Raw genomic sequence first — 26,934 nt, forward strand, 5'->3', positions numbered from 1 at the left:
CTCGGCCCTGCGTCCGGCGTCCAGTCTCCAGCCGGATTGTCTGCTGGGCCTCGGGGCGGCCGGGAGACAGACTGGCCGACGTGCCCGCGACCGAGTGCGGAGTCCGCGGCGCGCGCAGCCGTGGGACCGGGGTCAAGGCCGGGGCGCCCGGGTGGCGCGGGAGGGGTGGCCGGACGCGCGGGGCGGCATGGGATGTGACGAGCGGCGCGCTGTGCATTGTGGGAATCCCGGGGCCGCGGCGACTGGTTCCAGTTCACTCGGCAGCGGAGCCGGGCGGAGGGGGCGAGCGCGCGGCGCGCGGGCGGGAAGCGAGGAGGCGGGCGGGCGGGCCAGCGAGGAGCGCGGAGAGAAAAGGCGCGAGCGGCCGAGAGGGCACGGGCCGGACACCTAGCTGCTGCCGCCGCCGCCGCCGAGCCGCCCCGTAAGTGCCGCGCGGGCCCCCTCGCCGCGCGCCTGGTCCCCCGCCGCCCGGTCCGGTCGCCGCTCTTCCGGCCGCGGGGACCCGGGAGCCGCCGAGCCTGCCGCTCACGGGCGGCGCTCCGCCGGGCTCGGGTCGCCACGCTCCGCGTCGTGGCCCATGCGGGGCCTCGCGCGCGCTCGGCGCCCTCCCAGGCCCTGCCGGGCCGCGCGGGATTCTCTCTGGTTTTGTTCAAACAGCAAACCCGGAAGCCAACTTCTCTCCAAACCGCGTCCTCCTGCCCGCGCCTGGGCGCTTTTGTGGGAAGGCAACAGTGCTGGCCCCTCTCCCGGCGACCCTTCCCGGGGCGCGCGAGCGGGCTGAGCCCGAGGCCCGCGAAGGCCCAGCGGCGCTGGCCGGCCAGCCTGGGCCTGGGCGGCCGGGAGCTGCGGGGCGCGGAGTTGTACTTGGTGAGGCCCCCGCCGGCCCGCGAGTTGCCGGCCCCCTGCACAATAAGTCAGGCCCGAGAGCCAGGTGGCGGCGGTGTAGGCGTCTGGCTCGGTCTCTGCGCAGAGGGGAGGGTTGGCTGCTGGGGGGATACACTCGTGGGATCAGAGCCAGGCAGGGCCCGGGAGGGGGTTGTCCAGGGAGTGGCTGGAGAGGGAACGCGGGAACACTCCTCCCCCCCCCCCCACCCGCCACCCCCGTTGCCCTCGTTCATCTTCTGATCGGCCTTTTGTTTGCTTCGTGGTTGGGAGTTTTTTTAAAAGGTAACTCCGGAAGGCTGTAGGCTCCCAGGGTGGAGAAGGCCGGGAGGGTAGGGACTCGCTGGGGGTGGGGAGGGGTGGGGAGGTAAGAGCACTGGATGCTGCGGACGGTGTCACCTGACAACAGGTGTGCGGGGTGGCGCGCCCCGCCTCCACTCCTGGGACCACGGATCGCTCAGGGATCTGGTCAGTAGATTGGAAGATTCTTTCAGACAAGATGTTAGGGAAAATACTGCACAGTTTGAAAGCGAGAAACATCTGTACAAACAGCTAAGGCAAACTTTGAATTCAGCAATTACAATTACCATGAAATCCTTGTAAGAGTTTAATGATCCAATAAACAGCATATAAAAATAGACAATTAGAGGGGCCTTCCTGCTGGCTTCTCTTTTTCTTCCACCTTTGTGGTTTGAGGTTTTACCGTTAAAGAGGGGGCAAAGTACCTTGTCCCAGGCTTCCTGCTCAGCAGACTAGGGGAGTTTCAAAGAGCTTTAAGTTTGAATGGGAGACTCTAGGTGTAAGTTAGGTGGAATCCACCTGCCTGCAGGTGCCCTCAGAGCACTTATTGACTCTGAAATGCCCACCTTATGCCTGCAACTGGGAATTAGACCCCTTGTACAAACGGACTAGAGTCGGACAGTGTCATCCCAGTCTTGCACAAAAGCCTCTCCAGTGGGGATAGATTTGCTTTAAAAATTTAAATTTTTTTCTTAAAAAAAACAAAAAACAAAAAGCCAACCCAAACCGGAAGACCCTTGAGTCTTTAAATTCTTCCCCCATCTAGTTTTAGGAGGAGAGCAGGAAATCTCTTTATTCTGTTACTTTGTTTTAGCCTACCAATGCTGATAGCTAGATAAGGTATTAAGGAGGGAAGAGTTTAAGTGAAAATTACTTGAGGTAGGGTCTTTAGAATGAGGAGTGGTCTGGACTACCACTTGTGACACTCTAACACACAGCTCCAAGTCACTGGCGTGGTCCGTACCCAAGGGACCAGGGGCAGGGAGTGGGACATCTTTGTCTGCCATTTCTTCTGGTCCTGGTGACAGTAGAACTCTGAGACCCCTTATCCTTTTCCCATAGAGAGGCTTGGAGTACATGTATTCTGCACTCTGGGACCTGCCTCTAATACGTTCAGAGCTAATGCTGTCTCTGGTCATTTCAAGTTGATTTATTAAAATAAACCAAAGTGCAAACCCCAAGCTGTCAAAACACAGTAAGAACCTATATATGCTATTGATCAGAATTACAGCAGCTTCTACTTTTTGTTGGATTGTGTCTTTGGGTTCATGTTAGGTTTTTTGGAGCTCCGTTCTTGGCACATATGCTAGGAAGGAGCAGGGTTTGGGAGGCCCATGCCAATCCTCTGGGTCCTCCCCCACATTCTATAGTTCTAGAAGCACATTGGAGGCCATCCCAGCTCTTACAAGAGAGCCTAAATGGGTTCTGAAGAGTTGTATAGCTTGTTTGCTTGGATCAAGCCTGCCAGATTCATATCTAGCTGTCTTTCAATAAATAATTCCTGAGAATCACCTCTGAGTCAGGCGCTGGGGTCAGGAGCATGATCAAGAGATGCCCAGTCCTCATCCTTGGGAAGGTAATGCAAAGAGAAGACAGGCAAGTGGCTGTTGTAAGGTTGGTGCAGAAGGCCACAGTAACTCTCATGGTAGTCCCCAGAACAGTGACATAAGCAGGAGCAAGCCCTTCCTGGGTATAGAAAAGCCAAGTAGGAATTGACTGGGCAGAGGAAGGCAGATGTGGATAAGTGTTTGAGGCCTGGGGAGCCCCATGTGTTGAGTCTTAGAACAGTGAGAATAGAGGTCATATGGGGGAACTGCTAGGGGCTCAGAATGGCTGAATCCTAGAGGGAGTCAGGTAAAGCTAGAAGAAACCATCAAAGGCTCTAAGTAGGAGAGAGACGTGGCTAGATGTTCTTTATTCTTACTGGGAATACTTCAACCATTCAGCAAATACTGAATGGCTTCTAGATGCCAACCACATCCAACCAGGGTCCTCCTCTATTGAAGCTCACATTAAACTTTTCCTTTGATAGTCTTCCATTGAAATGGCTATCTTAAAGTATGGCACAAACCTTTAAAAGGGAGAGGAGGTGGGAAGGAAAGTTTCCTCTTGAAGCAGGAAGACAATGCCTTGCTATTGAAAGTTAGTGCAATTCCTTTAGCGCAGATCACGAGCTTGGGGGTTTAGGTGAAGTTTTAATTCCAGACTAGCCTTCTGGAAACTCTTTCTTAAATAATACTTGTGTTTGGCTTCTGTTTTTAACCTCACTACAAAAACCTGACATACAAGGAAGATACATGTGCTGGAACAAAATTTGCAGTTTAGGATTTATTTATTATCCCAATTTGTCCTACTCTCCTTGTTTGTAATCCCTTGGCTCACTGAAGGTGGACCGTAAGTCCTTTAATCATCCAGCTCACTTGATGATGTAGTGTTTTATGAATGGAGAGAGATGTTTCTTCTGATTGGCTAGTGTACCAGAGCAAGTCTCTCTTCTCGGCCAATCAGAGGGCTGTTTCTGAAGCCCGGCTCTGTGAGTGATAGTTGTGGAGTAGATCCTTGTGCCTCTGGGGACATGACAGCAGTGACACTGTTAATCATCTGGTATGATGGGAGTAAATGGAAGAGAATGCCGTCAACGGGATTAGTGTCCCACGCTTCACAATTAAGGGCCTCAGGCTGGCTGTCACGATTGGAGTTGATGGGAAGTGACAAATGCATGCGGACACGTGGGCATTTATCCAGCTGCAGGGAGTGGATGGTGCGGTCCTCCCTCGGCAGCAGTGACTTGAACCACTGATTGCTCAGATTCCTCCATCCTCAGGTGCTGGAAATAGGGCCGTTTGACTAGCAGCTCCCCAGCAGTTCTGGTCAATATTTCATTCGGAATCAATATGCATGAATTTCATTGCTTGGATAATAAAAGACTTCACAACCGCTGGTTACAGTGGTTTTGTAAGTGCTCTGATAAAGAGTTGTCTATGCTGTAGCCTTAGCGGAGGTCAGTCATTTAGAGATGCGAGGAAGCTAAGTATTTCTGTCTGGTCTCTTTCATCTTTTACCGAGCTAGTCTCATGGCAAGAGAGAGGAGGCAGGAACCATAGAATTATCAGGGAGTGGGAAGGCCCCTTCGTGGCTCCCACTTTAGCTGTCAGTGCAGTTGTGGTATTCCCTTCCTGGGAATCCCTAAGGTGACTCCACGAGCTCCCAGAATTTTGAGGATATGAGTTCCCACAGGGACTGGCCAGGTATGTGTCCATGAATGGTCTCACTGAAGGTGCCTGACTGATGTCCCACTTGCCATATCTCTGAGTCCTGTGGCCTATGACCTTTGGAAACGCTGCCCTCATCTTTGTCAAGAGAACCCCATCTACTGTAAATGCCAACTGATCAGTCACCATCCAGCCAGTATTTTAGAGCCTACCAGATCACAGATTGTTGGGGGCCTGGTAAGCAGAGCCCACTGGTGTATCTGTTCACAACAGACAAGGGAACTGGTGGTGATGATACAGTGTAGCAACTGCTAAGGTCGAGGAGGTTGGTTTCACAGCCAGCCTTCTTCCTAGTCCTGTGCCATGAGGACAGATCACATGCCCTGTCCCATCTCGGTTTGTGGGAGGCCTGTGGTTAGAGACTTGCCGCTCACTCAAGCCTGGCTAACTTCTCCATACAGCCGTTCTCCACCAGTGTGTGACTCTGGGTAAGCTTTGGGCTTCTGCAAGCAAGGTTTGCATCTATTGTGATTGACTTGTAGTCAGAGGGGTTGCAGAGGTAAAGACCACAGAGATCCCTTCAGGATCAACCACAGAACCTTCATTTCCAGTCAAAAAAGACCCAGCTAAGATAATGTGCCATGATGAATGAATGCCAAGGTTGCCTGAAGCCATGTAACCATCGTCAAAGCACATGGGGCCCTCTCTAGGGGTGAGGACTTCCAGTTTCTTGAATGGGGTGCCCTCCTGGATGATTAGTCCAGGAAGGAGTGCACAGTTTTGTCGGTTTGACAAGATAGTAGAGCTTTTTCTCTTTTGAGCAACATCAGTGCCTTGAGAAGCCAAGTGTGTTAGAAGCCACATTTTCTGTGACAGGGGACCATCCAACTCAGACGAGGCTGGATGCAGGACATGGCTCACATAGGACCCAATGGGCTTTGGCTGGCTGCTCACACCCTGGTTTCATGGTCAATTTTTACCTTGGTTTGTTGTGTGATGGAGCTGGCTGTTTTCTCTGCTCACTGGATATCTAAAGGACATTTCTCAGCTGCTCTTGGGGTTAGGTGAGACCATATGACCAAGTTCCAGTCAGTGAATCATGGTTAGTAGTGGTATGCCCCCTTCCCCCTCAGGCCTGGCCCTTGAGGGCCTCCATGCATTATCCTCCATGCCCTTTTCCCTTCTGTGGTAACCCTGAGAATTGCGCTGTGAGGGATGGGAGGGGTCTGGGCCCATGACTCATGTGCAGTAGCACCAGCCAATCATGGAAACCCACTTTGGACTTTCACGAGGGAGAAACAAGCTGTAGGGGCTTGTTTGTTAGAGCAGCTGGTGCCATCCTTGCCAGTATGAATAGCCCACATCATCTTTCCAGGAGGCGGTCTCTTTTCAAATTATACACGTTGTTGTTCTTTTTATTGACCGTCCTGAGCACTCACTCCGTCAGTGCTTGTCAGGCCCTGTATATGCATGTTTTTGTTCTGTTCTCCCACCAACTGCTCGGCGTCCATTCTGTCTTCATCCCCGCTTGATGGTAAGATAAGCTCCGAGGGTGACATTATGTCACATGCCCAAGGACACATAGGCAGGAAGCAGCAGAGCCACAACCCGAATGAAGCCAGCCTGACTTTGGAATTTGTCCTTAACCCTAGTGCTCAATGTCTACGTCCATCACAGCCACTCTCTCCCCATGGTGGTGCCTGGCCATGGCCGCGCATGTCTCCACAGACCCCTGAAGAGTGGAATGGACTGGGCAGACTTGCGGGTTTATCTGGAGACTGCCCAGCTACAAGGCGATTTTCTGAAAGATATTTTTAAAGTTAGCACGTATCACTGGATGTCAGAGGCTGCATGGCTTCGCCAGAATTCTCTCCGAGCTGTGGCTGCAGCTTGGGGACCTACAGTTAGAAATGCGGGAAGAACATGGGGAGGGGTGAGGAGCAGGAGCTGCAGGGTCAGCCCTGGGGGATGAAGACGTGGGGCTGTGTTATCAGGAGCCTGACCAAAAGTTAGGTGTGAAGATGTTCTCCTCTCAGCAGAGTGACACTTGGGGATCCGTGATGTTGAAGGTCCTGCCTGGGACCCAGGGACTTAGGGACGAGCTAACCACCTGGCACCAAGTCGCTTGCAGTGCAGTCCGGCGGGGGAGGCAGGTGCACAGATACATTCCAGAAGGTGAGCTTCGGAAACAGGGAGCAGCAAGTGATGCCAGTCAGCGGTCGGGTCTGAGGACAGGGATGGCATGAGCACCAGCGCACTGGGTCGGAAAAAGGACAAAAGGCGTCAGAGGCGGGGGAGTTATTCTGGACCCTGCATCGCAGGGCAGGAAGTCAGGGCGGCAGGAAGCAGTGCCTCAGAAACAGGCAAAGGATGCTGTTTGTGGCCGGCTCAGGGCGACAGGGAACATGCAGGGGGGACACACATCCTCTGGCCTCCATGGAGAGAACCTGGAGCTGAGGATGATAGGTGAGGAGAGAGAGCTGAATCAAGACAGGGAGGCCGAAGAGAAGGGAAGAGGCCCGAGAAGTTACGAGGTGGGTTCAACAGAGCTTGGCTCATGGCTGGGCACTGTGAAGATGGGCAGAGAAGTAGGGCCCAGGCTGACTGCTGCTTGGTGACTTGGGACATGAGGTTGTCACTGCTGGGGCTGAGAAACCCAGAGGAGGGAGTTCCAGGTGCCCATGGGACTTTCAAGTGGGTCCTTGCCACAGGCAGTCAGAACAGAGCCCTGGGGCCACAGCTAGGTATGTACTTGGGAGGCCCCAGCATGTCCATGTAAAGGCTGGAGTGGAAGGGAAGCACCAGGAGCATTTCGAGGGCCCATCAGGCTCGTGAATGCTAATGGCTCCTCTCAGGGACAGGACATTGACTGTTTGCCACAGAGGCAGCCCCAAACATACCCAGACAGCTCTGCCTGGGGATGGGAGCTGATACCAGGGCTCTGGGAAGAACAGGGCTGAGCTGCATTAATCATCACTGACCATAGGCCTCTCCTGCTAAAGGAAGGGAAATGTTCAGATCTGAAAATTCCTAGTCCAGAGGTGTGGGATTGGTCCGTGAAACACATTTGTACTATAGGAAAAGACTGCTGGGAAGGCCCATGACAGTTTTCCCTGCAGACACACATGTGCACACGTGTGTATGTATACTACTTCCTGCTCAGAGTCCGCATGGACACCTGTTTGCAGGGACTCTTTCAAAATGGAGCCCATTGCAGGAAGAAATGGGGCCATTTAATTTTTTCAGAGAAACTCAGGCCCTTCTGGGGTTCTCTTTAGCTTGCAGTGATCAGTTAAGACTCGGTGCCCCTTGATGAGAAATGTAAGGTTCTCACCATAATTGTCCAGCCACCACCTCCACTGCCCCGTTAGAGTGCCCAAGAATCTGCTGTCTGCTGTTTTGGCTATCTGTGTCAGGCAGAAGACTTGAGATGACCTTATTCGTCACCCTGATGTTATATGGACCACAGTGTGTTCCGAATATAGGGTTGGGCATCAGTAACAAGGACTCCTAACTCTGTGGCCTCTGCTGGTGTTGTGGCATGGCCTGTTGGAGCTGGAGTGACCTACATAGCCCACAGCCTGACCTCAGTTTACCAGTAGAGAGTCCTGCCCATTTGTGAACAAATTCAGTGAACAAATGTTCAGTTGAACATAGATGTCCTCTGGGAAATGCTTGCCTGGTACCCAAGGATAGGCTGAGGCCTCTTCACAACCCCTCTCCCTCGCTGCCTTTCATGGTTATCACTTAAATAACTGTAGGGTTATTGCATCTCTCTCTGCCCCATGAGCTCCAGGAGAACAGAGAAGATCCCACCTGCCTTGTGCCTTGCTGTCTCCATTCCCCAGCACAGTTCCTGAAGCGAGTGCATGAATGACTTGAATGCTCTCATTGAACATCTGAGACCTTGAATCCTCTTAGCACATGGGTAGACCTTACTGATGCTCTACTAGGAGTGCAGCCAGGGGCCGCCCTCTAAGAGCCTGCCTTCTGATGGGAGAGATGGGGGCATAGCCACATCATCGTGTTGTCATGGGCAAGGCAGCCCAGGGGTGGAGTGGCTGGATCTGAGCACTTGGGGAAGGGTTGGCAGAACTCAAGTGAGAGGGATAGTGGCAGTCCTGGCCAAAGGGCAGGGCCCCTGCAGGGGAGGGCATTTGTGGGGAGCTGTGTGTGACTCCCCCTGTGCCCAAGTTTGGAGCACCAGAGGTATAGGGTGAAGCTGATGGCTGTGCCAGGCCTTGATTTTCCAAGGGTGTTGATTTTTCCTCAGGAATTTGGCAGCCAGAGAAAGCTTTCAGATCAGAGCCCTTAACCATTCAGGCATTTCTGTACCAGCCTGGAGGGCAGGGCGATTGGAGAGTATGGCCCACTGTGGAGAGACCTCTTCAGGAGATGTTCGTGATGGCCTGGATTCAGTCACAGTCGGGTAGACAGGAGAGGCCTTCCGAGAGTTGATGGAGACAGAGTATCCTCTGGACTCGAGTGGCATTTTGGATGGAGATGGGGAGGAGGAGCAAGGAAAGACAAGCACTTCTCCATCTTCTCTAAGGACAGGCCCAGCTAACAGACTGGAAGTGTTCTGAGGGCCTGTGATTACAGCCCAGCATCCTGCTGAACTCTGGTGAGCTGTTCTTGGCCCCACAGAGAAAGGATCATGAAGTAGAGATGCTGCTTTCATCAGACGACCTAGGTAGCAGGCTTTCCATCATTGCTGGGGGCGGGTGTCATAGTTTTACTTCACGAAGGCTTCCGTGTGTGTCCATCTTGGTCTCAAGGATATGAAAATGCAATTATTGAACAAGTGTGTAGGACATCGCCGAGAAATCCCATTGCCTTTTACATTATAGGGCATAAAGGCAAGGCACTTAAGAGCACTCATTGTCAGAGTAGCGTTGGAGCGGAAATGGCCGCTGAAATGGATGTTACCATATCAAAGGTGAAAAGCATTGCTGTTCTCTTTTCAGGGGCGAGGTGCTCCAGCAGAGGGCCCCAGTTGGGCTCGGTGGGGGCTCGGTGGCTGCAGGCAGTAGCCCTTCCCCTAGGGGCCGGGGAGCATGGGCTGGGGGGCAGACACTGTTCCCATGGTCCTGACGTCTGTGCCTCTTGCCTCCACAGTGTGTTTTACTGATCCACCTCCAGGGCTGCCGCCATGTCGAGCCGGGGTGGGAAGAAGAAGTCTACCAAAACTTCCAGGTCCGCCAAGGCGGGAGTCATCTTCCCGGTGGGGCGGATGCTGAGGTACATCAAGAAAGGCCACCCCAAGTACCGGATCGGAGTGGGGGCGCCCGTGTACATGGCCGCTGTCCTGGAGTACCTGACGGGTGAGTACACCTGAGTCCCCCTAGGGGGACCCCTGGATTTGCGTCGTGGCGGTCCGGACACCCTATAGGGATTGAGCCGACCATGGGGCTCCTTTTCTCTTGAGACTTTTCAAACCTGCAGAGAAGCTACAGGAGTAGAACAATGGACCTTTTCACCCGGATGCCCCAGTTGTTTACATTCTGCCCTGTTAGCCGTCCATTTGGAAATTTCTTTAATCTCCCAACATTGGTCTTTGTAGTTTTTTGGTGTGTGTGGTTTTTTTGTTGTTGTGTTTTCTTTCCTGATCCAAGATCCATTTCAGGATCCTACATTTCTTTTAGTTGTCAGGTTTCTTTAGTCTTATTTAAGTTGAAACAATTCCTTACTTTTTTTTTTTCCTTTAAATCTTCCATGACATGGATGTTTTTTGAAGAGTGCAGCCAGTTGTGTTGCAGAATGTCCATCAGTCTGTGTTGATTTCATGCTTGCATTTGGGTTGAGCACTTTTGACAGGGGGATTGCCTAAGAGCTCTTGTGTCCATGTCTAGTATTGTGTCAGGAGGCACCTGAGTTTGTCCTGCTGTTGGTGATTCACTGGGGTCCTATGGTTAAGGATTTCTGCACAGCCTGAATCACGGTCTTCCCCCAAAGGCTTTGGCATTCCTGGATGTTCTTACCTGAACCGGTTATTGCTGTAGTGGTTATGAAAGAATGCTGTTTCTGTTTCTGTCATTTCTTCTGCTTGTATTAGTTGGCATTCTTCTGTAAAGAACTTATTTTCCTTCTGCCTTTCCCTCTTTCTTTTCTTTGGACTCGCAGCGTTGCTTCAGGGACATCTTTATTGGGTTATACACTACACATCAGCACCCAGGATGGGTGTCTTGTCTCTTGTCTCATTGTCTCACATTTGACATTCAGGCCATTTCTGCTGTCCTTTGTGGTGGCCTCTTCCATTCTTACACATTTTCTTGCTTTCTTCCACAATGAGATATTCTAGTCTCACCCTGAATTTCCCCAGCCCCAGTCTCAAAATCAGCTATCTCTATCAGGGGTCAGGGGCGGTCCTTTTACCAAAAATAAATTTATTGGTCTCACTGGTGGCTCCATGGCCACTGCAGGAAATCAGCTGAGGAGGGATATCACCCCCATCTGTAGTGACTCGAAAACCAGCCTCAGAGCGTAAGAGAGCTTGCCTGGGGCCTCATAGAGCAAGTAAGGAGCTGAGAAGGGACCCAGATCCTGCTGGGTCATTGTAACACTTTTACTGTTTAGTGCTCCATGCTCCTCGGGGTGTGTGGCAGGAAGGGCACCCGCGATCTTGCAGCCACCTCTCCCACAGCCAGACAAGGGGACTTAGCAAGACATGGTGCCCCTTCCAAAGTGATAACACACAGCAGGAACGCTGGATCACTTCTTGATTCTCCCATCTCTCAGTGAGGCAACACCAAAAACATGGTCCTAAAAACATGGTCATATGAGAAATCACCGGTGGGTTATAGTTGGGAGGCGTCCGCACTTCTGGGACATTTAACCCTCTGCTTCTCAGATTCTCAGAGGCAGCATGCTTGGTCACATGAGCTAGGTGTGGTTCTTCTCATTCTAGACATGAGGAACCAGAGGCCCAGAGCTTGCGACATGCCCAGAAAAGCCATGTGGAATGTTGGCAGTCGGGGGAGAAGTTACTAGATAGGAGGCAGAGGACTTTGTTTCGTTCTGGCTTGTAGTTTACATGCTGTGTGACCCAGAGTGATTCACTTAACCTCTCTGGACCCCGGTTTCCTTACAACTCAGATGTTGACAACAGCCCGTGCTCCACCAACTCCAGACTGCTATGACAGCCAGAGGGCTTTGAGTATGATGGGAAAGCTGACGTGCTTGGCATACCCAGTAAGGCGGTGGTTCCTGGGTCCCGAAGGCCATGATGTCCCTGTCACTGGGATGTCCACAGATGCTGTCATTAAGTCAAGTATCAGATCAGTTTCATTTCTTCCTTCAAGCTTCTGTTTTTTAGTTGGCAGGGTGTGGGGCAATTGCTCCAGCATATCCGAGGCAGTACTGTTTGTGCTTCACAGAAAGTCTGGATGTCTTCCTCATCTGTGGCTGGCCGGCTCTGGAACTGAGCACAGTGCTCCTGACTTTGAGGTCAGTGGGCCCTTTGCTTCTGTTTGCACCCACACCCCCTGTGCCTCTCCCCAGCTCTCGTGGGTATGTGGCAGTGGTCACAGAGGGGTGTGGGAATGGCCAGGGCTGCCCATCACTAGCACTGGACAGTAACTCAAGGCAAGTTTTACTCAGGTGTCAGCCACGTTAACCCCTGTATATTAAGAATAATATATATTTTTACATTTTACCAAGTCCTTCTGGCTAGTTCACTGAATCTGAGCCATTTTTTTTTTCTGGCTGTATACAGTGCTGAGTCACTGGCTTGACCATTGCCCTATGCCTGTCCCACTGTGGTGCCTGGCCCATGTGACAAACACTTCGGGAGACCTCCTGAGATATTAGTGCTGTGCTTAGTCTTGTAGTGGTCACTTGTGCCCTGTTGCCAGATGGGGTAGTAGCTGAGCTCTGGGGCCACATCCAATGAAAACACTGTTCCAGGCCTCAGAAAAGCACTGCATGCCCGCACTGACAGACTGGTGTTAAGCACCTTGGCTTGCGATGTGACAGCATGTGCATATTGGAAGTCCTGATTGTTTGCCCCCTCAGAACTTTGGTTTTGTTCCATGAGTGGGATGGGAAGGCAGATGCTCTGCTTTTTTATTTTGCTTCCCTCCAGACATTTTCTCATTCATTCTACAACCTGTTGAGCACCTGCTGTGTATCAGGCCCCATGCTAGGCTCTGTGCGAGAACACAGGAGTGACTACGGCAGAAATGGTCTCTGTTCTGTGCCGCTCATGGTCAAAGCTGAAGAAAGAACCAAGCAGCCCAGATGGTTACCACCTGGGATAGACGCCATGGAGAGCATGAACCAGCCAAAGCAGGGCTCAGGCACCTGGGCGCCTGGAGAGGAACTGGCTCAGGAAGGCTTCTGGGACAAGGAGCTCTCAGCAGAGACCTGGAAAAGGAGGTGGGGACCATCAGCCCCATGAGAGCTGGAAGTGGGGCTGTGCCACCCACTCACCTGTGCTCCAGGTGCCTACTGGGTGCCAGCCTCAACCCAGAGCTCAGGGAAGATCGAGGATGAGGGAGGAGCCCATGTGCCAGCCCTGGAGTAGCTCAGGGCCTTGACCAGGGTGTGGCCCAGACATGGTGCTCCAGCATGAGGCGTGTGAGCCAAGTCCCAGCCAATCAGCAGGACCTTGCTGAACGTGTCTCTGGCCCTAGTATTGAAGCTGGAGCTTCCTCCCCCAACAGAGCTTTTTGTTCACAGACAGGTACAGGCAAGAAGAAGGCAGTGCTGTGGGTTTGTGTTAGATGGAGGAGGCTTGTTAACCAAAGCCCCTCTGCTGGTCTAGCTGTCACCCAAAGGGCCCTGTAGAGGGACTGTGTTCTCTGTGTGGCCCAGACTCTTCTAGGTGGTGCACAGAGCTGCAGGCCTAGCAAGGGAAGTGCATGGCTGATGCCCTTCGGCATGGCTGGGCCAGGCCTCCAGCATTCAGCAGGCCCCAGTGGAGAGATGAGGGGTCTGGATGAGGTTGCTAATAGGACAGTTGAGCTACCAGGGTCCTGCTGAGACTAGGTGGCTGCAGAGCAGGGAGCTGATGTCTCCCTGGTGTCCAGCCCTGGGGACCAGATGGGATGCCACAATGTTCAGTGGATGTCACATAGAAGCAGTAGAGCTGGATGGTTAAGATGTGGACCTAGGTGTCCACAATTTCATAATTGTGGCCTCAGGCCGGTTGCTCACATTTCTGGGCTGTGGTTTGATTATCTGTACCCTGGGGCTAGCGGGGACTGTCCTAGATACTGCAGTGAGGGGACGCACGGGAAGGGCTCATCCCCTCCCCACACACAATGTAAGGGCCCACATCTGACCCTTAGCATTGGGGTTAAGGCAGAGAGAGGAGGAAGTCCCTAATACCCCCACTCTGGCAGTTGACGTTACTTCCTTTATGATGGTGATGGGGCTGTCACTGCCCACTCACGCGTGTGGACCTTCAGCTGCTGAGAGCCCACCGAGCCTCACCGGCACCTGCAGAGGATGCCTTGGCGGCCTCAGTCCTGCTCTCTCTGGTTTGTTTTCAAGCAGCACTTAAGTCCTCCCCCTAAAGCCTGTGCCAGCCTCAGCACCAAGATGTCTGTTAGCAAACTCATCTGTCTGATGTTGGAGGCCCCTTCCATCCTGGGCACCTGGCACATGCATGGACATCTACCTGAAGGAGTTTTTAGTCAGCCAGGAGCTGGGCATGCCAGAGCAGAGGCCCACCGGCATTCAGAATGTCTGAGCCAAGAGTGGACCTTCAGCCTGGGAGCCATCAGAGCCCAGTGACACCCCCCAACCATGCAGAGCATGTTGTCATGGGAGAGGGACCCCATTTTCCTCCTTATGGCCTGCTCCAGGCTGGAGTGGGTGTGGGAGGAGGTTGTAGCCTTGCATCTTGCTCTGAAATGTGAAGCTGGCCTCTGTTTCTCCTCTTGGGTCCAGAGCCCAATAATCTGTCATACTTAAAAGGCAAAGGCAACCTCTAGAACAGCCACCAGACAGCTCCTTCCCCAGATCCGTGGGTTCCTGGCTCTGCTTCCATGCTGGGCTCTCCAGAGTTCTTCCCAAGAAATGTGACACTGTCCGTTGGGGCAGCCCCTGTCCAGCCATCACCTTTACCCCATGGTACTGTGGTGCTTGTCCCCTCCATGACATTTAAATGATAACATTTAAGGGAATAGGGAAGTTGACTTGGATCAGTTCTGAAAGCCTCTGGAATCTCTCCCCTGTGCCCAGCATAGCACTGCTGGAAGGTATAGATGTGAGATGTGAAATGAGCAACTTGTGGCGTGGCTTTTGCCCCAGTGAGATGTCCAGTGATTTTGGGACACATCATCCCAGAGACCAATAAAGGAACAGGGCAGAAAAAGGGAGAAGTGTAAAAGGTGCTTGAGTCCTACTGTTGGGGGTGGTGGGGGAAAGCAGTGGTAACTGAAAAGTGCATGGAAGAGCAGAGAGCAAGCACCCTTGTGATTTGTTGCTCTTTTTTCCCCCTCAGATTTCATTTATTTATTTATTTATTTTAGAGAGAGAGCACAAGGAGGGGCTGAGGAGCAGATAGGGAGGGAGAGGGAGGAAGAAAGAATCACAAGGGGACTCCACCCTTGGCATGGAGCCTGATGTGGGGCTCAATCTCCTGACCCTGAGATCATGACCTGAGCTGAAACCAAGAATCGGATGCCTAACCAACTGAGCCACCCAAGCATCCCTGATTTGTTGGTCTTAAATCACGCTGAGGGTCAGCATTGCTCCAGCTGTGTGTAGCAGAACCTAAGTGATGAAATTTAAGAGGTATTCTACCAAAAAAACACAGCTCCATGGCCGAGATAGGAAGACAGCTCGATTCACATCTCCTCTGAGATGGCTGTATGAATAACTTCAGAGGAGTTTCTCAGCGAAGGAATTTGTTTTAGTTTGGAAACCACCAAGAAGCAGCTGTGTTTACTGCAGGACTCTTCAGAGCCTTTACCATGTGGGTGTCCCTGTGAATCTCCATGGGAAGGAACTGTCATCCACATTCGTTCCCAAACTTTTGTCACAGAAGTCTCTCAAGGGATACCTTACAACACCCTGCATGGTGCAGCGTGGGGGACCCTGGTACGGCTTACTGCCATGACAGCAGCACAGTGTGGCAGGCTAAGTGAAGAAACAAAACTGAAAGCCTCCCCAAGAGCAGGCTTTGGTTTGTTCCGTTGAGGCGCAAAGCTTGGCTCAGAGGGGCCCAATGCACCAGCAGCAGTGCATCAGTGTTCACTAGGTGAGGTGGTGTCTTGGGAAGCCCGTAGCATATATTTCACTAAGCTGAGTTGCTCAGATATTAACTTGGCGACAGCTTGCTAGACCCCAGGCCAGACAGTAATGTACCCGACAAAAGTCTGGCCCAAGGAACTGACTCCCTAGAAGGGAAGCACTTTTGGAGCCATTTACCCAACCAACCCCTGAGAGAACAGGCCTGGCTCCTGTTTATCAGATCCAAAAAGATAGGCAGTGACATCTTTTTCTTTCTATTCTTCCTTCTTTCTTCTTTTTTTTCTTTCCTTTCCTTCCTTCCTTTCCTTCTTTCTTCCTTCCTTCCTTTCTTTCTTTCTTTCTTTAGTGCAGGAACCCTATCCCATAGCCTGATTACAAACCTTATGCTTTAGCTTCCCTCCTAGTACTCAGGCTTGTTGCAAAAATCCAGTCCACTCTCAGAGGGTTTCTCAATATTAAGGAGGATGGAAAGCTCTCGAGACTGAATGTGGATACCTTGTGATAAGTATGGACCCTCCCAAGATAGCCACTGATGTGGGTTCCTAAATTGTGTTCCGTTTAAAAACCCAGTTTAAATCCAGTTTAAAAACCCATGGAGAGCATGAACCAGCCAAAGCAGGCCTTTGGATTGCATTTCTACATAAGGATCCTGCTACAAAGTAGGATTGCATTTCTACATAAGGCTGTGGCTAGAATTTTTTTTTTCTGTCTTATTTGGATCTAATCTACAAAATGATGAAGACCTCTGGATTTCTGTATTCTTTTCTTCTCTCTCTTTAAAGATCTATTTATTTGAGAGAGAGAGAGAGAGAGAAAGCGAGTCGGGGGTCTGTGGGGAGGGGCAGAGGGAGAGAGAGTCCCAAGCAGACTGTGTACTAAGCACAGAACCTGATGCAGGACTCAATCTCATGACCCTGAGATCATGACCTGAGCTGAAACCAAGAGTCAGTCCCTTAACGAAGTGAGCCACCCAGGCACCCCAGATTTTTGTATTCTTAATCCCTCACTCCTTCCATTTTCCCAAGCCCTGTCCCCTCTAGAGTCCATGTTTTAGACCTGGTCATCCCTCTCCTGTCTCGTCAGGGACCAGAGCCTCCCCCTTGTCCAGTCAGCCCCTGGCACCTTCTTCTGGCAGATGCTGTCATGGGAAGCTGCTGTGGGGAAATAGACAGGGCCAGCCCCTGACCTGGGGAATAAGCAGGGTCCCCTGGGTGACCTTACAGCCACTTTGCAGACTAAATGGGGCCCCGCCCTTGTACCTGACTGTGTCCTACGACAAAAACCCAAGGAAGAGGGATGGCTCTTAAAAATATACCTTGCTGTCTGACTTGGCTGATGAAATGATTATCTTCTGCCCAGGTTTCAGCTTGCTTGATTTCTGATCCGTAAGTGGGTCAGGTGTTGCATATCCCTTTGGTATTAGGGGTTGGGCTGCATTCCGGCCCCACCTTGTATCCTCCAAGTACAGGAGGGGGAGCCCTCCCTGTCCACAGCACGCCCTGATACACATACTCGTTTCAGCAAACATCCATCACATTCAGTGTTTCTGGCCTGGGAAAGGACCTGACAGGCTTGGCACATTGAGGTAGGTAGAACCTGCACTTGGCTCTGTCACTTACCTGGACTGCCTAGCACTTTCCCATCTAGGACACCCGAGTGTGTCCTGTACTCATGCAGCTAAAAATAGCGCAGGAAGAGGAGGACAGCCAGACTGGCTCCTGATGCCTCGAGGCCCCCTGAGTTCCTCATGAGTCTCTGGTGTGTTAGCCGGACCACTTCTACCTTAGACTCACTTCAGGCCAGGGCCCAGCTAGCTCTCATGAGCACCTTCTTGGGCGTTCCTGCTGCTCTGGGGCTCTCAGCCCCCCACAGTGCTCCCTGTTCTGCAAAGCACTTTACTAGCTTCATTGCCCTGAACAAACCACACACACACACACACACACACACACACCCGTGCACATGTGTGCACACACACACGAGGGAGAACTGGGGATTTTAATGAGCCAGAGGGCTGCAGCTAGAAAAAGTGGGAAACACCGAAGTTGAAACTAATGTGCTACGTACCCAGTGCATGCAGACAGTGCTTAAATACCTATTCCTATTCTGGGTTATAGGAGCAACTTGTGTTTAAAAATGTAAGAAGTTGAAACTCATTCATAATTCCACTGCCCAGAGGTAGCTGCGGTACTGGATGCCTTTCGTGCATACATGCAGGAAAGGGAGTTAGATTTTAACCCAATTATTTGTTTTTATTAATATCCTTACTGATGAGCTTCAGTGATAGCCAGTCACCAAAAATCATCACCATCCATCTCACAAAGCAAATTGCAAGGTAATTCAGGAGATGCAGCACGGGCAGTCCTCCCTCTGCCTCTCAGGGGAGGAGATGATTCCATGGTGGGAGACATAGGAGGAGTGCTCAGAGAAGCGGTTTATCACAGCGCACCTTTGGTACTTCCTTCATCACGTGGTGTCCGATGGCTAGGTGGGACAGGTCTCAGGCTGGAGGAGAGAGCTCAGAGATCTCCGAGGGGAGGGGTGGCATTCCCAGAGTTTTGCTACCCCTGCCGCAGATGTGAAGGGTGGTGGGACAGCACAGGGATCCCAGAAGCATGTGCACCTGCCGCAGAGCACAAACACGGAGTTCTTATCTGTCCACCACCCAGTCCTTCTGAGGAGTCCCTGAGGGGGTCCACGACAGTGTCAGCGTGACCTGGGCCCACTTCGTGGAACAGCGGCCCTGCTTCCCCTGCTTTCTCAGAGCCAGGGCATGGACTGTGGCACTGGGCTCAGAGAAAGGAAAGGCCTCATTGCTTTCTTTTGCAATCATTTTCTCCCAGTCTGTGACTGGTCTTCTTATTTTCTTAACAGCGTCTTTCACGGAGCTGAAGTCTGTGATTGTAATGAAGGCTAGCGTTTCATTTCTTTTTTTGTGTTTTGCTCCTTTGGCGTTGTATCTAAAACCTCGTCACAAAACCCGAGGTCGTGCAGATTTTCCCCTATGTTATCTTCTAGGAGTTTTATATTTTAGTGTTTTACATTCAGGTCTGTGATCCATTTTGAGTTAATTTTTGCTAAGGATGTGAGGTCTGTGTCTAGACTTTGCATGTGGGTGTGCAGCTGTTCCGACCTCTCTGTTTCCTTGAAGATGCGCTGCATTGCCTGGAAAAGCCCAGTGGTCAGGGAGGCTCCTTCTTGCTTCACTATTTCCCCATGAAGGGTCACATGCCACTTTCATTTTTGCCATCGGGTCTGTAGATGCAGAGACAAGTTCCCTAGCAAGGGTTCTGTTTTCGCTGGGGCCAGTGGAAAAGCCCACAGCAAGACCAAACTTGTTTCTGGATTCAGGCAGGGAAAAGGTATGCCCCAAACTGAGTGTGCCTCTTTCTTCTCAGGTCTTCCGTCTGGGATCACTTTATTTGTGATTGAAGTACATCGTTCAGAATTTCATTTTGTGAGTCCTTTTGTGATAAATTTTCTCAGGCTGTGGTTTTGAACATGCTTCTTTTATTATTATTATTATTTTTTTAAGATTTCTTGTATTTATTTGAGAGAGAGCGTAGAAGCAGGGGACAGGCAGAAGGAGGGGGAGAAGCAGACTCCCTGCTGAGCAGGGAACGCAATGCTGGGCTCGATCCCAGGACCCCAAGATCAAAGGCAGATGCTGAACCGAAGGCAGATGCTCAGAAGACTGAGCCACCCAGGCGTCCGTGAACATGCTTCTACCACATCCATGAAGTTTTTAGCTGCTATTTCTTCAATATCTCTATTCTAGGCTCTTTCTACTTATAAAACACAAGTCAAACACATTAGTGTCTCATTCTTTTTTCCATATCTGTTCATCTCAGTAATAATTTTCATTTCTGTCTTGCAGAACTTATTTGTAGATAATTATTTCTGCTCTGTCTTCTAGGACTATCTCCCCATTTACTAATTCTCTCTTCAGCTATATCTTATATACTATTTAATTCAGTCACTGATGATGATGATGATTATTTTGAGAGAGAATGCTGTGCAGGCCCCTGAGTTGTAGCAGGGAGGGACAGAAAGAGAGGGAGAGAAAATATTAAGCAGGCTCTATACCCAGCACGGAGCCCAACTTGGTGCTCGATCTCCCGACCCTGGGATCATGACCTGAGCCAAAATCAAGAATCGGACACTTAACCAACTGAGCCACTTGGGTCCCCCAGTGAATTTTTAATTTCAGCTTTGAAACTTTTATTTCTAGAAGTCCTGTTGGGAATTTTTTTTAATCTGCTTGGTTGTTCTTGATAATTTGTTTTCTCTTCATTTTCAAAATTTTCTTTAACTCTATTATACGTAATAACATCTACTTGAATAATTTGTTTTTTTTTCAGTTTTATTAAGGAATAAATGACACCTGTAATTGTATATATTTAAGGTGTACAACCTGATGATTTTATATCCCTATACATTGTGGAATTACCAGGTTTATCTGAATAATCCTAATAGTGGCAGTCTCTTATCATCTATTTCTGCCAGATTTTGAATCATTGTTCAGAAAGTCTACTTCTCTCCAGGGTTACAAAGGAACTTCTTCATGCTCTTCCTTGGTCTTTTTATGTTTAATTTTTTTACATTTTAACTTTGATCCATTTGAAATTAATCCTGATACATAGTGTGAGTTAGGGATTGACTTCCTTTTGTTCCAGATGGTTACCCAGTTATCTCAACACAATCAGTTCAATATCCCATCTTTTCCCTGGTGATCTGAGATGCTACCTTCACCACACATGAAATTTCTAGATATATTTAGGGCTATTTCTGGGCTTTATTTTCCGTTTGATTGGTCTGTCTAGTTACATACTTTATGTTTCTCATATTTGGTAGGTCTTTCATTGCCTTTATTTTCTTTAGTAAGTGATGTATACCAATGGTAAAACCTCCCCACAGGACACACAGTAAGACCTGCATTTCCCTTTCTGCTCTTTTTCCTTACCCAATTCTCCTGGACCCAGGAGACAGCGTTAATTTCTTATGTGTGTTCGGTATCTTTCTGAAGGTACTTTTCTTCTCCCTTTTCATTTCAAAATAAATCTTAAAAATGAAATGCCAAGGATTAATGAATCAGGTTAATGGGTACATGTGATCTCAGTGACTGACATTTATATTTGAGCCCGAATCTTGGTTGGGAGGATCTGGGGATTGCTGCTCTGCCCCAAACATCTCCCCAGAACCCCCAGACCTCTCTGCCAACCCTGAGACCTGACTTGAGACTGTGAGCGGAGGCTTGCCTGGACCCTGGGCCCTCTTGGGGCTGCACTCCCCTGGGATGACTGCTTTATAGTTCACACTGCCTGCCACGGAGCCTGTGCGTCGGCTCTAATACATGAAACCAGGCCAGTGCCTTGGAGAGCGTGCCCACACTTCCACCCTGAATCATGTTCTGAATGCTGCAGGGCCTGGTGTACTCCTTTAGCGATCCATCTGCAATGACCTATTTGTGAAAGAGGTACCAGGCTCTGGCCAGGTGCAAGGTGCCATGCGGGCTGCTGAGGGTTGAAGGGATCAGTGTTCATTTCAACAGATATGTAGTGAGGGTCTGTGGTGGGTCAGACCTATCGGAGGCCATACTCCCGACCCCAGGGCTGGGAACATGCCTTCCCCACTTCTCCCTCAGCACCATGAGCTCAGCTACCAGCACAAGGGCTCACATTGTGCAGCTGCTTCATAAGTAGTTTTTCGCTGAAGGATCATCCTCAGTTAGAGGATGATGAATTTCAGGAGGACAGAATGTTGTTAATGGCAGATGTTGCCAGACGTTGATGAGATGGGAGCCGAACCTGCCCCTGGATTTGTAAACGAAGCCGGATTCGGGTTGTGCTAATGACACCAGGGCACAGCCGGACCGGCTGGAGAAGAGGGAAGTGGCAGGGCATGTGTGGGCAGGCCACGTATGTGGCAAATGGGAAGGCATGGGAACTTTATCAAGGACTGATCTCTCACCTCTGACGCGAAAGCCACTGAGGATGTCTCAGCTGTACCTTGAAAAGGAGAGGAAGCCAGGAGCCAGCCACCTGATTTAAATAGCAACATCCCAGGAGGGGTGCTAGCTGCACCCCAGGGTCTCTCTGTGGATGACTGGCAAGAATGGTTTTAAAGCACCTCTCACCTACTGAGAGGAGAAGGAAGTGATAAGAATTCTACAGGTATATTCTCTCTTGCTGATAATTGAACAGAAAGATACCATCCAATAGAACATATTTATAGTTCTATTGCTTTCTTTGCTTGCCTGAAGGCTTCTCTAGGTCTAGTCAACCCAGAATAAAACATGGTGAAAGCAAAAAGTCACTCCTCAGAGCTATAAATACACTGTAGCGAGAAGACAGACCCAAAGGGTAGTAACCACAGTCAGACTCCCCACCCCCAATCTCCCTGTATGCCTCTCCCCACCACCCCCTCCCATGCCGGTTGCCAAGAAGTTAACTGGGCCTGGGATTTGCCATTTGCTGGGCTGCTCATCCCACCTACAGCTCCGACCCTGCCTCCCATCCCCCCTTCCTCAATGTCTTTCCTCCTTCATTTCATATCCCACCTTCCTTTTGAGGCATGTGCCTTCCAACTGATGGCCTGGAAGCATGTCTCCCTGGTACCTCAGAGGCCTGTGGTGGCTCCTGATGCCCAGGGGTCCTGTTGTGGGACTGCTGTCATCCCCGCATACGCTGTGTAGAGTGGCCTTTATAGAAGACATTTAGAGATGTCACCCGCATTAGAAGGAGGCTCTTGTTTTGCCAGAGCTCACATTTCTTGTCTGTAGGACTGTGGGAACCGTGTGGGAATGCAGGGCCTCTGGGAAAGACTAATCATAGGCCTCCCTTGCCATGGCTCTCCTGAGGGATGTCCTTCATGGTAACTGGTGACTGAGGTAGTCTGTGGTCCACATTTGTGCACAGCTTCTGTAAATCTGGGGGTTGACTGCTGGAAGTCAGCATCAGAAAATGAGGACACTTACCTTGAGCAGGGTCGGTTTCCTCGCCCTCCCACCTCCCCGCCAGGCCCTGGTGGTCCCTATTCCAGATGGAGAATGTGGCTTGTGGTTATGTTCATTTGAGGGGCATGGGGGCCAGTGCTTTGAGTACTAGGCAGAGGCTGGCCAGTATAAGTAATGAAACGTCTGCCTTATTAGTGAGCACTTAACCATGTGTCAGGCACTGGCTCACTGCTTTACATGTGGTAACTCATGGAATCCTCAAACTGCCTGTTTGGCCTAGAAGGAAACTGGGGTTTAGGGCCTAAGAAACCTCTCTCTGCAAGGCCATTCTGTGTAATAACCCATCTTGAGAAGAGCACCTCCTGCAGGCTCTCCTCAGGAGTGCAGGCCTTAGCCATTACCAGGAAAGCTCACTGGCCAGGTTGGGGGGGTGGTTTGCAGGTGCTCAGGGTCCCTAGGTCCACTTTGCATCTCCTGTGTCTCCCGTGGACATTGCAGGAGGATGCTAGGTGCCCAGTCCTGGAGGGCTGGCTCGGGTCCTCAGTGGAGCCACAGCCTGGCTGAGGCGACAAAGCCTCCTGAGAGGGGCAGACCCTGAGCAGTTGCAGGTGATGTGTGAGGGCTGGAGACAGTCTTGGGGTCTGGCCTGGGCAGAGGGGACAGGGGTCCTGCAGGGACAAGGGGTCACTGACAGGAAGGAGATGGGTTTAAGCATATGAGGGCTGGTGGCTGTTGGCATGACATGTGCTGGGCCATAGAGAAGGGGCAGTCTGGTCAGTGCTGGGAGCGCTGGCTGCATCAGCAGCAGGACAAGTGAGGTTCTGGGGGAAAGGGGAGCCACAGAGTCCTCAGAGAGGGGAGGGTAGCGCCCTGTCCGCCATGAGGAGATTATATGGCTCAGCGGCATGGAGGAGAGACCGGAGGGTTGATGGCTTCTTGCCCGATGTCCCTTCATCTTCCATTTAGGGAAGAGGGGGACAAAGCTTACAGTGGACTCGTGGCCCTCAGCCTTGGGAATCCACCTGTGCAGACAGGGCCAGCGCCTCCTCTGCTGTTACACACTCGTAATGCTCTTAAAGCAGTCATGAAAAGAACCTGAAAACTCCACATGCTCAGAACCCTTGTGAGAAGCAGGATTAAGGAGGCAGGGACAGATATCAGGGTAGGAGGGTGACATAGTGTCTCAAAGGTGAGGGGGTGCACACACCGTAGTTGCCTCTTCTCATTCACACCGCGTTTTCATTTCTTACATTTTGAAAAGACAGTTGTGCACAAGGGAAACAGCACCAAAGAGGGTCAAGTGTCTCCCTCTGATGGAGTCCCCGATTCCACCCAGAGGAGGCACCAGGGCGCCCCATCTTGGGGAACACGGTCGTGAGTGCAGGGATAGGCGTTGCCTCCACCCCCCATACCAGGGCTGTCCACCATACGCACCTTCCTCATTTCCCTCTGTAAAAGTCTGTCTGGGAAATGGCACTGTCAGGGCTCTCTAAATGAGTTTCCTCTTTACATGACACTTTTCAAATCATTTCATTTCATCAGAGCTCTCTGAATGTCCATCTCTTCCTGAGAGGAGTTAAGAGCAAATGGCTGTGATTTTCCGTATCCAAACAAACACACATACTAACCATTTCTTTGTAAATTAACAGTCTTTGAGAAGGAGTGAGGGGCGGGGCAGAGGGTCCTGCCCAGCTGTCAACCAGGGCCTGGGGGAGAGCAGGTTTCTCTGGGGCCACCCCAGCATGGCATCCTTCCACCTTCTGTCCTGGGCCTTGACTCGTGCTGTCTGGGCAGCTGGCTTTGGTTTTGCCTCTGCCCTGGCACACGCCCCATGGGGGTCAGACGAAAGCCCCCAGCCCCATCCCGAGGCAAGGACTGCCTGTGGGGCCGCTCCGGGTGCTGCATTCTATCAAGGTAAGTCTGGCAGTCCCAAGGTTAATCGGGTTCAAGTGCATTTTTCAAACATATGTAAACTGTTAAGTGTAACAGCACAGAGTAGACTGTTGATGAGGAAACACCAGGTTTTCTGTGTTGCTTTCCTTCTCCTGGCTCTCACACACGTGAGAGCATCTATGCACTTAGCCAGCCCATTATTTTGATGGAGGAACCCAAGGAAAAGAAAGGATAGTTTTCTTCCCCTAGATATCAAGCCTGGTGGGCTTTGCAAAAGACAAAGTGTGTAATCGTAGCCGCTGAAACAGCAGCTGACACCGAACCACGGTGGTAACCACGCCGCAGCTTGTCAAGTCAGGAATCCTCACCTGCCGGAAAGTGACCTCGCAATCATCCCCCTTCCATAGAAAGGGCATGCACACCTCCAGTGTGTACCGGCACGTCTTCAGCCAAGTACGTGGGCTGGGATTCACACTGGGCCTTCTGACCGCAGACCCCAGCTCTGCCATGGCACCCCAGGGGACTGCCACCCTCTTCCCCCCCACCCCCCGCCTGCCCCCGAAGACATACCAAGAAGGTGAGCTGACAGAGAAGTGCAGAAGACTCAGGGGAAGACACGGGAAGGCTTTGCAGAAAGGGAAGGGACTCGAGTGTGGGGCTGGGGTGCTGGGTAAGAGGAAGGTAGTGTTGGTCTCAAGAATCCTCCCTCTTTTTTGTTAATGTGTAGAATGTAGATTTACTTATTTTCTACTTTGAAATCAGAAAAACAGCTTACTTTAGAAACTCCCGAATTACACTGCATTTCTATCTTACTTCGAGACGTGGGGAAGGTGGGAGACTGGAGCAGATGCTCCTGGATTCTTAGGAGGGTCTGCAACGTGGGCTTAACAGCAAGGGACAACTGTGTGTCAGACTCGGAACATCTGCAGAAAAGCAACAGAAAGGCTTATTGTTACCAAATACCTTGTATCCTGCACACATACACACAATTGCTACTTTCTGTTACTGCTGTTTTTTTTCTCTTTGGAATCCTTGGCTCCTTTGAGGCCCAGGATGAGCAGACTGGAGAGCTTTGAGTGAGGCCCTAAAGCCTTGGGTTGACAGCTCGGCGGGTTTCAGACTCTGCCGCTCATCTGAAAAGGTGAGATGTGGGGGCCGGTGGATTCTAGGTCCCCGGAGGAATTAGAGGAAAGTGCGGTGCAGTCAGGATGCAGGAAACTCTGAGCAATCACTCCCCAATTGGGGTTGATTGGGTTAAGGCTTTCCAGAACGGTGTAAAACAGTTCTGAACTCCGTGAACTGCTGATGGAAGCCCGAGGAACTGAAAGAAATACAATAAACAGATTGCCTGTCATGTTGTTGGCTTTGTAGCAAATAGCTGTTTTCTCCTTGGGATTACGTGAACATTTGCTTTCCTTTGATTTCTGGTTGTTCTTTTCAATCTCTTTTGTTAGGGGAGATGCTTCAAACAGCTCCGGGGAAGCCCCCGCCTTTTGCCTTTGCAAGGTTTGTGTTTAGAGTTTGGCGCAGCCTGCACACGTCACCTGTTAGCTGTTAGGACTCTAATTCTGTAAGCCATGACTTCATCTCCCTCAAGGAAGATAGACGGAATGCTTCCCTCCAACAGATATGGTTCAGTTCAAGATGTTTGGGGTTGTGGGGGAGGGGAGGGAAGGAAGACTAAGCCTTTGGTCTCTGGGTGAACTTGGAAAGGAGACCTGTCAAAGGTATTCACGTTCAGACAGCTGGTCTGTAGCTGAAAGGCTGCCAAATAATGCCATTATTCACAGCTGTGGGAATTTTGTCAAGCGGCCTTAAAGCAGTCATGCTCCGTGAGCCTGGGGAATGGTGGGCCCAGGGCTGTCTGTGCAGTGCCCGCTGCTCGGATTAGAGAATAAGGTCTCCTTGCTGGGCCCGGCCACTAGAGATGATGTATCTGGGGGCTCACTACTTGCCTGATGGGCCCTAGCCAGGAGTGGGAACAGGAGATATTGGGGTGTCTTGCAAGTTAGATCTTAAAAGAGATCTTTAAAATGAAAACGTAGCTCAAAAGCTGGCCAGTGTTGCTCACCATTTAGCTTGGCCCCATGCAATGCTTATCATGGGGAACCTTAGCGCACCTGCAGTCCTTTCAAGAGCTGAGCCCACATGCTTGGGGTCCCACACCTGTCCGTTGTTGGTCATTGGTAACAAAGCTGTTCCTGTTGCTGGCCAGGAAGTCCTGCCTTGAGCCGGTGGAGAACCTGGTGAGGGTCTGTTTCTTCTCTTTGTAACTGCTCTTGCCCAATCTCCTCCTGTGGTTTCTTGCAGATTCCATTTGTTTTGGTTATAGCCCCCAGGGCCATGGCTCCTGAAAACTCCCTCCAAGGGAGGGTCCAAGCAGTGAGCTCTGGAAATTGTGAAAAGGACTTGCATCTGTAGGTGTGGTGCTTTCCCGATTCTTCTCTTTCCCAGAATCCTTTTCCCTTTAACCCAGGTGGTGAGGGGGGTAAC

General features: G+C 51.0%; 1 protein-coding gene across 4 annotated transcripts in view; it reads left to right on the plus strand.

Annotated features, from left to right (window-relative positions):
- Positions 1-309: 309 nt before the first annotated feature.
- The window catches only part of LOC122891471 (core histone macro-H2A.1), a 74,202-nt gene continuing 47,577 nt past the window's right edge, over positions 310-26,934 (plus strand). For all 4 annotated transcript variants that reach the window (XM_044227147.1, XM_044227162.1, XM_044227153.1 and 1 more), the window contains exons 1-2: positions 310-421; positions 9,513-9,718. In XM_044227147.1, coding sequence (XP_044083082.1) covers positions 9,547-9,718 — 172 coding nt within the window. In that variant the 5' untranslated portion in view covers positions 310-421; positions 9,513-9,546. The remainder of the gene's footprint in view (positions 422-9,512; positions 9,719-26,934) is intronic.

Source organism: Neovison vison, chromosome 1 (genome assembly GCF_020171115.1).
Source record: "Neovison vison isolate M4711 chromosome 1, ASM_NN_V1, whole genome shotgun sequence".
Lineage (NCBI taxonomy): Eukaryota > Metazoa > Chordata > Mammalia > Carnivora > Mustelidae > Neogale > Neogale vison.